Source organism: Pogona vitticeps, chromosome 1 (genome assembly GCF_051106095.1).
Source record: "Pogona vitticeps strain Pit_001003342236 chromosome 1, PviZW2.1, whole genome shotgun sequence".
Taxonomy (NCBI): Eukaryota; Metazoa; Chordata; class Lepidosauria; order Squamata; family Agamidae; genus Pogona; species Pogona vitticeps.
In genome coordinates this window covers 173014908-173028657 of record NC_135783.1, presented here as the reverse complement: position 1 = coordinate 173028657, position 13750 = coordinate 173014908, and the positions used below count along the sequence as shown (strand labels likewise).

General features: G+C 38.3%; 1 protein-coding gene across 9 annotated transcripts in view; it reads left to right on the top strand.

The window, feature by feature from the left end:
- Positions 1 to 13750, top strand: part of HDAC4 (histone deacetylase 4) — a 303006-nt gene that overhangs the window by 151987 nt on the left and 137269 nt on the right. For all 9 annotated transcript variants that reach the window (XM_072977471.2, XM_072977437.2, XM_078378962.1 and 6 more), the window contains 2 exons: positions 6907 to 7038; positions 7790 to 7902. In XM_072977471.2, coding sequence (XP_072833572.1) covers positions 6907 to 7038; positions 7790 to 7902 — 245 coding nt within the window. The remainder of the gene's footprint in view (positions 1 to 6906; positions 7039 to 7789; positions 7903 to 13750) is intronic.

The following is a 13750-nucleotide window of genomic DNA, read 5'->3' as shown; positions in this document are numbered from 1 at the left end:
GTGAGTACGGTGTCCGAGGAAGGAGGAGAGCAGATTATTTGCAGTTAAAAATGGACAGTAATAAATAAAACCTGAAGCCTTTAAGTTAATGAGCTGGAAAAGGAGAGAAGACCGAAAGAATTTTAGAAGCGGCGAGTTTTTTCTTGCTGATCGGCTCTATCTTAATGAGCTAACTTGAAAACGAAACTAACTCTGGCTCGAGGCAGATCTGAGTCAGAATAATAATAACTGTGCCTGGAAATTGCTTGATACTAAATAATTATGGACTGATCCTATCTGGATTTTACAAAGAATTTGATAGAGCCTTTAATAGCAAAAGTACCGGTTTCTGAGACTTTGGGACGATATGTTATCTGCGTGGAGGAGAAACCCCCGTTTTTTCTTTGTTTGCTGAAGGGAAGCGCTTGCTAAGTGGATTTACAATGTACTAGATAGACCGTGTGTGGGGAAAGGGTGACACCTACTGGAGGAAAGTGGAATATCATCGACAAGTTCATTACATCTAATTGATTTTTCTGACTTTGTATCAAGAAAGGAACGGAATTGTGGAAATGTTGAGGTGGGAAAGGCAAGGTTTTTTTTACTTTTCTTCTCCTAGTTCTAACTTGGCTCTCAAAAGAACACTGGGAGTTGGGAAGCACTGGAGTATGGACCTTTATTCTGGTGAGACTCTTATTCTGGTGAGACTGTACATGGTTTGAACTCTCTTCTTCGCCAGCTCTTCCATTTGTCTGGTAAAAAGCCCTTGGGATGCTAGAAATTTGCGTGGTACTAACTCTTGTGTTTTTGGGGTTCTATCTGGCCTGGATTTTCGTGGAAGGACTTGGTGAATAATTCAAGAGCTGTGGTGCATCAAAGTTGAAATTTAAACTGTTAATCTAAAAACTGTCTTAGTTATTGTAACATAAAGACTGGGGGAAGGTATAGGTGGTTGATAGTGGGTTTTGAATTTGGGTTGATTGAATAATGGCTGCAAAAAAAACCTAAACCCCAAACCAGGAACCTCCCCATCCCAAATATCAGCATTAGGGAAACTAACCTCCCGGGAATCAGAAAAATCAGATAAAGAATGGCAAATAACCATGCAGAGCCTGCTGACGACAGGGTTTGATCAAATAAACCAACGTCTGACACAAATGACAAGTCAAATGGCCCATATGCAGGCGGAGCTAACCGAGACAAAGGAGCAAATAACGCAAATTAAAACCAAGACGCAAGATACAGAAATAAGGTTTTAAGAGCCTTACAAGAAAAACAATTGACAATAGAAGATAAGAAAATCAACGTCTGAAAACAAATCCCTTGGCAAGTGAGACAGAGAAGAAAGGAATATACCACTTTGGTACAGCTACTCCAACAAAATGGAATCTCATATAGATGGCTAACACCAGAAGGGCTATTTTTTCGGATTGACACACAGAGATACAATATAATGTCTCCGATGAAAGCACGAGATTTCATAGAAAAAAATGAGAAGAAGCTGAAAAAAACCAGGTGACAAGGAACCAGAAGAAAGACCTCGAGAGGAGCAAATGCAACCATCACAACCAGAATCAGACACTGAATCAGAAGAACAAGAAACAAACGAGCCAAGATGCACTAGAAGCATGATGAAGAAAAAACAAAAAGATAGTAATCCCAAACAAGATGTCTAGAAAACAAATGAAGATTATATCAGTAAATGTAAATGGCTTAAACTCACCCCAAAAGTGAAAAAGATCTTTCTACAACTGCAGAAACAGAAATTTGATGTTATTTGCATCCAGGAAACTCATGTGAAAAGAAAGGATTTGAAATTATTAGAATGGTCAAGATTAGGAAAACTATTTGTGGCTTCAGACATGAGCAAGAAGAAGAAAGGAGTAGCTATCTATATTAAGAAGGAATGGGAACCCTGCTTGATATTTGCCTCAGAGGACGGAAGGATAGTAATGGTGGAAATTCAAAGAGAATCCAAGAAATTGCTAATAGTCAATGTTTACGCACCAAATGGAAATCAGGAAAATTTTTTATAAACAACTGCAACAAGAATTGGCAAATAAAGACTATGATCATTACTGTGTAATTGGAAATTTTAATGCTATCTTTGACAGAGAAATAGACACAAAATCAGAAAAAATAAGTAAAAAGAAGAGAAACATGATACCAAGAAATTTTTTACAACTAGCAGAAGAATTAAATATGGTAGATGCATGGAGAACATGTAATCCAAAGACAAGAGACTATACCTTCTAGTCCAATAGGCATAAATCATGGTCAAGGATTTTTTCGAGAATGCAAACAAACCGGGAAGATGGTTAGCATACAAATTAAGGAAAGAGAAGGAGAAGACAATAATCCGAACTTTGAAAGATGAAAAGGGAATAGATAAATTCAAACAGGAAGAAATAAAAAAAATCGCTGAAGATTTTTATCGGAAGTTACACGAGAAAAAAGAAGTGGATAGACGAACCCAGGAAGAATATATATTAAAGCATAACAACATGAAATTGACTAAAGAACAAATTCAGTCCTTAAATGAGCCCATAGCGTATGCAGAAATTATAGAAGCCCTTAAAAAACAAAAAAACGGGAAAGCACCAGGTCCGGATGGTCTACCAGCAGAATATTATAAAGAATTGGAAGAGGTGCAACTTCAGCCATTTAAGAAGCTGTTAGAATGCGTTGAGGAGGAAGGGAAAATACCAACAACATGGACTGAAGCGACAATCTCTCTTATACATAAAGAAAATACAGAAGGTAAAGAAATACAAAATTATAGACCGATTTCATTGTTGAATGTGGACTATAAAATATATGTGACTATCTTGGCAACTAGAATGAGAAGAAACTTAACCCACTTGATACACCAAGATCAGTCTGGGTTTCTTCCAAAAAGACAGATGAAGAATAATATAAGGATATTCCTAAATTCCCTGGAATATTATGAAGCACACCCGGAGAAACAGATGGCCATGATATTCTTGGATGTGGAGAAAGCTTTCGATAATCTTGACTGGAATTTTCTGATATATACGTTGGAAACACTGCAGGTTGGAGAAAGATTTATGAAACTAATTAAACAATATATACTGAACAAAAGGCGAAAATAAGAGTTAATGGCGAGTTATCAAAAGAAATGCAAATACAGAAAGGTAGTAGACAGGGTGTCCACTGTCCCCACTCCTATTTATTTTGGAAATACTAAACGAACAAATTAGAAATAAAAAGGAACTTAAAGGATTAAAAGTAAAATGTCAAGTCTACAAACTTCAGGCCTTTGCGGATGATTTAGTCATCATACTGGAAGAACCACTGGATTCAATAAAAAACCTGATGGCAGTGTTAAAAATTTTTGGTGACATGGCAGGAATGAGAATAAATCAAAAGAAGACCAAAATACTTACCAAAAATATTAGAGAAGAGAAACGACGAAAGTTAATAGAGAAGACGAACTTCCAAGAGGATAAGAAAATTCAATATACAGTGGTGCCTCGCACAGCGAGGTTAATCCGTTCCGGATTAAAAGGCTCCTTTACTCACCGTTCAGCGATGTTCCTCTATGGCCGGCAGCCATTTTCGCGCCCTCCCCTCGTTTAACGAGGGCGCGAAAACGCTGCGCCCGGCCATTTTGGGGCTTCCGGTGGCCATTTTGTAGCTGCCGAACAGATGATCGGCGGGGTGCAAAGCGAAGGTCGGTAAGCGAACCGCTTACCGACCTTCGCTCTGCGATTTTCGCCCTATGCAGGCACCGTTTTGCGATCGCATTTGTGATCGCAAAACTGGCCTTGTAGAGTGAATTCATCGCTCTACGAGGCGCCGTTGTGCGAGGCACCACTGTATAGGAATACAAATTACAAAGAAGACAAGCACACTATTTAAAGATAACTACATGAAATTAATGAAGGAGATACAGAACAATTTGGAGAAATGAGATAAAATACAACTATCGTTGCTGGGAAGAATTGCGGCGATTAAAATGACCATCTTGCCAAAAATCTTATTTTTATTTCAGTCAATTCCCATCATATTAAAAAAGTCCTTTTTAAAAGAATTTAATAAGATAATCATGAGATTCATATGGCAAGACAAAAAACCAAGAATTAAAATTAAGGCAATGCAAGATGCTAAGCAGAGGGGCGGCCTTGGCCTTCCTGATTGGGTTCTGTATTATAGAGCTTGTATTCTAGATTGGATAAAAGAATGGCTAACTCTAGAAAATGATAGATTGCTTATCTTGGAAGGACACGATTTGCAATTAGGTTGGCATGCTTATTTATGGTATAAAAAGGATAAAGAACAAAAAAACTTTAACTCACATAAGAAAAGCTTTACTGGGAATGTGGAGAAAGACTATACAGCAAATTTATTACAAAATACCTGTATGGGTGTCACCGATAAAGGCCTTTACACAACCTAATCTTATGACAAAAGCAAATCTTTTAAGATATCAAGATCTATTAAAAAAGGATGGTGAATTAAGGTCTAAAGAGGAGCTAGAGTCACAGAATGTCCATATAGATTGGTGGCCTAGAGCAGAGCTAGAATCTAGATGTATAAAAGATAAAACAGAAGGTTTCTACTCAGAGCAAACGATTTTTGATAAACACTTACTGGGTTCAAAAGAACAAATTGTTAAGAAAATATATAATTATATGCTGGAAATTAAATTGCAAGATGAAACGGTTAAAGAATCTATGATTAAGTGGGCACAAAACATAGGGTGTAATATTGATATTGATCAGTGGCTGAAAATATGGCAAAATAACATAAACCTTACAAGATCGGTTAATTTTAAAGAGAATATATATAAGAATTGTTTTTACTGAGTATGATACCCAATAATGTAGGTAAGTCAAAGGAATACATAGTTATATATATTGTTACGGCAGCTAGAATTATATATGCTAGAAATTGGAAAAGCCCAATGGTACTGGAACAAGAAGATCTTATTGAAAAGATATGGGAAATAGCTGAAATGGATATCTTATCAGAAGTCATGAAAGATCAACCCCTGCAAAAGGCAACAGAAAGATGAGATCTATTTAACAAGTGGACTGAATCAACAGGCAGCAGCTGAATAACACATATATTGAAATGAGAACTTTATCTACAAGGCAGAAAAAATAGAATAACTTAAAATCTTGATATGGCAATAGGTATAGATTGGATATCAGTATGTTATTGTATCCCCTCTTCCTCATCAATCCCAACTCCCTTTTTCCTTTTGTCACCCCTCATGTTAAAAAATAAAAAAATTGAAAAAAATACTATGTTTGGGTGTGAAAGCTGGATAGTGAAGAAAGATGACAAGAAAAAATTTGATTCATTTGAAATGTGGTACTGGAAGAGAGCTTTGTGGATATCTTCTACTGCCCGAACTATCTCTGGAGGCAAAAATGAAGAAACTGAGGCTCTCCAATTTTGGGCCCATGATGAAAAGGCAAATTTGTTAGAAAAGAGAATAATGCTGGGAAAAGTTGAAGGCAGCAGAAAAAAAGGAAGGCCAAAAATGAGATGGATTTACTCCATCAAGGAGTCCGAAGGCTTGTGTGTTCAAGAGCTGAGCAGGACTGTTGAGATCACTCATTGGAGATCAGTAGTCATGGGGTTTCCGTAAGTTGGAGGTGACTGATTTATTTATTTAACTTATATGCAGCCCATACTACCCAAAGGTCTCCGGGCAGCTTACAACAATTTAAATACAGTAAAAAGGATAAAACAATTAAAATGCAACTAAAATACAGTGCTGTAAAAATTGCCATCAGGACCCACAGTTGATATTATTTCAATTAAAAGCCTTCTGGAACAGGAAGGTTATGACCTGGCACCAAAATGTCATCAACATCAGCTCCAGATGAATCTCACTTGGAATGGCGTTCCATACACTGGGGGCAGCTGCCGAAAAGGCCCTTTGTCTACAAGCCATCCCTCTTACCTTCTTGAGGGATGGCTCTTTCAGGAGGGCCCCCTGGCTAGATATTAACTGCCACATAGGTTCATATGGAAGGAGGCGGTCCTTCAGGTATCCAGAGCCCAAGCCGTTTAGGGCTTTATATGTCAAAACAAGCACTTTGAATTAGGCCTGGGCAGAGACTGGTAGCCAAAGTAATTTAAACAGAATTGGCCTGATGTGTTCCCTAGCAGCCCCAACACTCAGCAGCCACAAAGCTCGATTCTAAACCAGTTGCAGTCGCCGAATCATTTTCAAAGGCAGTCCCGCATACAGCACACTGCAGTAATCTATACGGGATGTTACCAGTGCATGCGAAACTGTTATGAGACTTTGCTCGTCCAGGTAGGGCCGTAGCTGGTATAATTTCCATAGCTGAAGGAAGGCGCTCCTGACTTGATGGCATGTAACAAGAACAGCAGCAAATTGGATGATTTTTAAATGGATTATTTAAACTGAATGAGACAATGGAGAATAAGATTTTTAATGGCTGTGATTCATGAGTAATGCTGATGATCAGAAATGGCATGTGTTTCAGTATCACTTCTTAGAAGACAAGTATCAGAGAACTTCAATCTGATCAAGTCAGGGCTCGTATTTTCTTTAGAGGACTACAGTTTTTGTCATTGTTAATACATCAAAAATTTATCCAAGGATTAAGTTGCCCTTACTTGCTTTTTAGTAAATGTTTTGGATTTCATGCAGGTGGCATGTATGAATGGGCTTCTGGATTATTTGAAAAGAAATTAATGTAATTTACTTACTAGTCATATTTAAGCATTTCCTCTGCAGTATCTGGTTTATATTCTTAGTCTGAATCCAAACTTTAGAGTGATTATGTTGGTTCAGCAACATAGTATTTTACTATGTATTTTACATTGTGGTGTACCAAAAAGTGTCATTTTCCCCCAAGAAGATGTAAAGCTCTCAAATAGAATTAATTTATTTTCTTCTATGTCCCTTTTTTATTCCAGCATCTGAACCCAATCTCAAATTACGATCTAGATTGAAGCAGAAGGTTGCTGAAAGACGTAGCAGCCCATTGTTACGAAGAAAAGATGGTCCTGTAGTTACAGCTCTTAAAAAGCGTCCATTAGATGTCACAGGTAGGTTGTCGAGGTAACAGTCAATTTTATACCTTTAATTCACAAGTTTTGAAAAATAAATTATATTAACATGTTTCCAGAGTAAGACAGTTGTGATTATTGCCACTCTTGTTCATTCTGGTTTTTGATGAATAGTGACCATCTTTTGGCAGAATTACCTGACCTAACTTCCCAGATTAGTCCATTTGAAATGTGTGGCTGATATAAAGGCTACGAGTTGCCATATTATATACACATGTGTATTTTTCCCCCCCAGTATGGTACAGCAGTCAAAAAGCCAAGTTACAGCTGTGATTTCTAATGTTTTAAACGATGCAAATAGAGAAGTAAATTTCTGTGTATTAGAAATTGTTTCTTGACTTCTTTTTGTGTTGGTTTTTTTGTTAAATTTTCTAATAAATTGGCTTGTCTACTGATGCCAAGAAGTTACTGTATAATGCTTTGCATCTTGAGCACTTCATATACGTAGAGCCACTGGGTGCATTTAGATTATTTCTTCTGCAATTGGAAAAGGGTCTTTCCATTCATAGAAATGACTAAGAGGATATAGGAGTCTGGTCCTGCATGCCTAGAACTCTTCAAGTCACACAACATATATTGTAAACACAACCTATATTGCTTTATATTCTTGTTTTCATTTCCTGTTTCATTAAGCATGGCAGGAGATACAGTAAATCATACTTAGCACTTATTACTTTATAGTAACTAGAAATAACAGTGTAATATGTGAATGGTTTCAAATATGTTTTAGACTCGGCATGCAACAGTGCTCCAGGATCTGGCCCTAGTTCTCCAAACAATAGCTCCAGTAATATAAGTGCTGAGAATGGAATTACTACATCAGTTGCAAATATTCAAGCAGAGGTAAGATGCACTGCTTTTGTTAATCTGAATTTATTTCTTCGTAGTATAGTCAATGATAATATATATTATGGAGAATGAATATTTTATTTCAGATGTTGCCAGCTTTTAAAATTGCAATTGAAAAATATAAAGAATCTGTGCACACTTCTATTTTTTGTCATTGCTTATTGTAATATCTGTTGGGTTTCTCCTCAGGTAGGGTAGCCTGGAAAAGAGAAGGCTAAGAGATGATGTGATAGCCATCTTAAGTACTTGGAGGGTTGTCAAGTGGAAGATGGAACAAGCTTTTGTTCTTTTGGTTTCTGTGAATGACATAATTGGGCTCCTGTGCCTACCCAGAGACTTTCTTCAGAACATTCCAGCACTGAGAAGTTTTGACAGTAGCAGCACTATGCCCTCCACCATGCATGCTCAGTGTGCCAAATCAATTCCCCTCAGTTCCTTTTCATCTGCCACAAGAGCAGCTTCTCAGGGACATTATTTTGTAGCTGAGTATTCTTTTTTGCTTTTTATTTTATAATTTTAAGCATTTTTACCTTGTGTTTGTACCCAGTTCCTTTCATCATCTTTCTGCTTCTTCTTTATTAGTTAAGGAGAGAAAATCCTTACTACTGACTGACCTTCCTTTTCAGTTGACCAGTCACAGCCTGGAGCTGTGGCCTCCCTCTGTAGTGCTTTTCAAGAAGTGCACAGACTGTGATGAAGCTTGGCCCCATGGACCAACACACTTGCTGTTTGTTTTGCTTGTGTAAATCCCACTTTATTTATTTATTTATTTGTTTGTTTGTTTGTTTGTTTGTTTGTTTATTTATTTATTTATTTATTTATTTATTTATTTATTTATTTATTTATTTATTTATTTATTTATTTATTTATTTATTTATTTATTTATTTGATTTTTACCCCGCCCCTCTAGACCATGTCTACTCGGGGCGGCTTACAAAATAAAACAAAACAGTATAAAAATATATAAAATCATAAAATTACATATTTCAATTTAAAACAATTAATTTAAAGAGAGGATTACCTAGTCCTGCTCTGGCTGCAGAAGATTTACTAAGCAGGGATTCTGCCTTTATCAGTCCAAGCTTAGAGACTTCCACTGGGAGAGTTCACTGACAGCAGCAAAGCAGGTGGACTGGCATCCCCTACCAAGTCACTGCCTAAAACCTGGGACTTGGTATTAAGCTGCTCAGTACTGAGTGCTCATTCTGGATCAAAGTCTGTGCCAGTGCCTTCAATGTCAGCAAGCTACTGCCTCCCCCTTGGGACAGGAGGCATAGACTTGTCCAGGAGCCATAGACTTCCCACTAGGAAAGAGACCTTGAAATCTAAGAAAGGTAAACATAAAAAATCTTCATTTGTGCTTGATGATCAGTCCAGTGTGACATAAATATCTATCCCACCAGTGTTGCAGACTCCCCTTACTTCTTTACCAGAATCTGTCTTGACCTCAGATTGAATAACTCTCTTTTCTCTGCTACTTTGCAGTTCACTGGTATTGACTCTTGGCAGTTCCAATCCCCAAGTTTTCTCCCCAGCCTGCTGACCTATCAGTACTAGACATTAGATAGGAAATGACACAGAAACTGTTTTCTCCATTGCATCCAGACCAATCAATTTCTCAGGCTGTTTTGGTATAGAATTCAGCATAGCTAGCAAACTTTGAATCCAGCTCCACACATGGCCTTCAAACATACCTTCTGAAGACATGATCTACCCTGGCTCCATCGACAGGAACATCTGAGATTGAACTCCCATCAGAGCTACCATCTATCTTTGCAGAAGTTAGTCTCTCCTTGACTGCCTTGGTACAGAAAACAATCCTCCCTGTCAGGGTCCTCAGACTCCTTCTGATCAACACTCTGTTCAGGATCAGTGGATTCCAACATGCTTGTAACAGGATCACTGTCTGCAACACAGTGACAATTGGTCCTGATACCCCTTGTAGTCACTGGTTGCACATTCACACTGTTAAGATACTCATCTCAGAATTGCCAGTTATACTCTTGGAACAGGGCAATATCACTGTGATTGCTTGCTCAAATACCTGACATCTCATCAGGATCAGAGCCCTTATGTAGAAGATTGCCTTCGCCAATTTTGGTCTCCCTCTAGAGAGGACTGTCAGAACTGTTACCATCAATCTTGCTCCTTCCTTTCTCGATCTCACTGTCTTCTTCTGCCACTATTGGGAGAGAATTCTCTTGACATCAGTACCTATCAGATTCAAAAGAAGGTTTCTACCAAGCCTTCAAGGAGCACCTACTGTTCCCTCCACTATCAATTTACTCACAGAGTCAGGTAGCCTCTTCTCTTCCACTCTACCAGATATTGGTATTACACTCCTTGGTGCCCTCAAGCTTGGGACACCTTTCACCTCATGCACATTATGACACATTGTTCGGCATTGACCAGTCCTCCTCTTCCCATTCAGATAATTCCACTGTTAGGCTTTGGAAACCTTTGTACAATTTTTGCAGTTCCTCCCTAGAGAGCAAGGCCCCTAGCCCTTTCTTTTTAGGCAGTCCATCAAATCAACTCATGTAGTGTTGCGGACTGTGCAACTAAAGTAATTGCTGGCGTGGTCGCCCTCAGAGACACACCTGGCTCAGAACATCTTCTTTTAGTAAGGATGTGAAGGCTTGAATTGAGGACATGGTATTCAAACATGAGGACTTCTTCAGTGCCGTACCCGATGAGTTGATAGATCAGTTGATGAAGTTGAGAACTACAGTAAAGAAAATAGACCTTTGTGCTCAACAACAATCATTTAATGTCTCCAGAAAACACTGGAAAAAAATAAATGTTCCCAGTATCCTTGTATAAGGTCACTAGTACTGATATATCATTTGGACACACACTTGAAACTACTGGGCTGATCCAATTCAATTTCACAATCCAACAGTGAGAGCAGACATATACATAGATCTTCAGTCACTGCATCACATGGTATGGAGGATTTAGCGTCAGTCTTTCAATAAAAACAGTGGTTGGTGTTTCCTATAGGCTCTCTGCACCTGCCTCATTAGCTATGATGGAAGGCATTTGAACTGTTTGACACAGAGAAATGTGTTTTTCCCTAATGTTACAGCATTCTTCTGGAGTTTTTCACTTTGTTCAAAAACTGTCTTACGCTTTTTCATCCAAATGCCATTCCAAGATTGTTCCAGGTTAATTGTTGTTTCTTTATTGTCTTTTTAAGAGGTATTTTAATTTTAAGAGCCTCTAACGTTTAATTGTACCTCTACATCCTCTATTTCCCTCCTGGCTTGTTTCCTTCGTCTGTTCTTAGTTGGTGGGAAGACTTTTTGAACCCCATAATTTCCTGTGATTTTTGCAAGATGGCAGTCCTAGTAGCCACAACCTTTGCCCAAAGAGCATCAGAACTGTACGTCCTTTGTTTGGACTCTCATGTGTGATTCCATTCAGATAAGGTAATGCTATGTCAAGGCAGGATTCTCAGTGTGGTGTAGTGGATAGAGTGACAGACTGGGACTCTTGAATCACCACTTGGCATTGGAAACTGACTTGAGGAGTGGAAATGGTAAAATTACTCCTTAGATATCTCACTTAACTTGAAAACCCTATTAGGGTTGCTATATGTTGTTTCGGACTTGACAGCACAGAATACACACACAGATGTCCAGACGTAGCCTTTTTGCCTAAAATTGTTTCCTTGTTTCACCTAAATCAAATTTTTGTTCTTCTTTCTTTCAGTACCCCTTTAGAAAATGCTCTGTATATTTTGTATGTCAGGGGAGCCCTGGTATTCTACACTTCTAGGGCAGACCAATTCCACATGATGCTTTGTGTGTTACACCGGTCATAAGAAGATACAACCAATCTCTTCTCAGATGTTTGCCCACTGGATCATGGACTGTACAGTGGTGCCTCGCAAGACGAATGCCTTGTGGGGCGAAAAAAACGCAAGATGAATGGTTTTTTTATCGCTATGGTGCCTCGCAAGAAGGCTTCTTCTATGGCCGTTCTTCACAAGACGGCCCCCCCCCCCCAGACGATGCCTCGCAAGACGAAAAAATCATTTGTCTTGCGAGGTTCCCATAGGAATGCATTGCAATGCATTCCTATGGAAAGCCGCTTTTCATAAGACGATTTTTTTCACAAGACAGCGCTACTCGTGTCTTGTGACATTCTCGTGCTACTCGTGTCTTGTTACATTCGTCTTGTGAGGCACCACTGTATATTGCCCTTGCTTACTAAATAGCTTGTATCCCTTTCCAGTTTGAGAGGAAAGCTATTCTGAAGGATCTTCTTCCTCATGTCTGAGCCCTAAGAGGTGTATCTGTTTCAGATATTTGTAGAGTAGTTGCATGACATCAGCCATTCATACCTTGTTCCTGAATGGATGTCTGGGCCAGAGCAGGGGCTTTATTTAAAAGAGTAGTTCTCTCTTCTATTCTGGAGTACCACTTCCACCTCCAGTAAGTGAGCTTATCAGTTTTCTATTTGTGTGATTCTCAGATACTACAAAGAAGAATGACAGGTTGTAGTTGTAATGGTGGTTCTTCTAAGTCATCATCTGTGAACTCACACAAATTGCCCCCCATTGTTATTGTATGTAGTGGATGGAAACTGAGAGGATTTACTGTAGGTGCATTTGGTCATGCCGAATACAAGGAGGGGCAGGGCTCCTGCCTAAATTGCTCAAGTTTTTGAATGTCTCATAACAGTCCTTGTAGTGGTACAGAAACTCTATTTGGCAAGTTCACTGATACCCACTTGAAGTAGCACAGTTACAACCAATTGATTTTCTCAAACAGATGTAGCAGGATGGCACATGCATGCCTCCTTCATTTATATGGTGTCCATCGCTCAGTTTATAGCAACAGAGCTCCAGCTTGCAGCTCATAGTCTTTGCTTACTAATTCCAGTTTTGCTGGGAGTGCGGGGGAGACCACCACCTCATATTTGATGCATAATATTTTAGTTAATTTTACTTTATATTTAGTTTGATAATTTTAGGTTTTTCAAATATTTATTATTATAAAAATTAAATGTATAGTCTACATTTCCACTGGGGAAAAAGCACTCAATGCAACTAACAGATACTATTTAAACAAAATCAGCAGCATATTGTAACATTCCATAATATTGCCTCTTGAGGGTTTATTTACTCCTGTTTGTTGGCCAACTGCAACAATCCCCAAACTGGTTGGGCAATCTCTGCTGAAGGTCGTTCTGAGGATAGAGAGGGAGCACCCTTGACTTCACTGTCCGACCACCACTGATGGTTGATGATGAGATATTAACTTGTGTGTGAACATGAATACTGAGTGGAGTGTAGCTAGTATTTTGTTTGTTTACAATAGATAATGGTATGGAGCCTAACTGTTTATACAAATGGAAGCAATTTTGTTACAGTTATGAGATCTTCAAGATGTTGAAGTATTTTGTTTTCACTATTTGCAATAGTAATGCATTCATCTCTTTTTATATTTATGGAGCAATTTCAGCAAATTGTTTACCAGTATTCTAACAAATAAAAGCATGCACATTATACAGATCTTGCACATGAAGTAGCTCTTAGAGTTAATCATAAATCATATTTTAGTTTGACCTATATATTACAGTCAGTGCTCTGAGACTTAAATTTCATACAGCACATGTTTAAAGTGCAGTGACTCTGAAAGTTCTTAATGTAGTAGCACCTGCTGGTCGTGTTAGGATGCAATAGTTGATGAGAAATAATATCAACATCATAGACAGAGGAAAACCAAGATGAAAAGATGAAAATTAATTTGAAATGCTTAGATTTGCACAGATTATTAGAAAAGTATCTACAGAATCATGAAGTTAGAAGGGACCTTTGGGATCATCATATCTA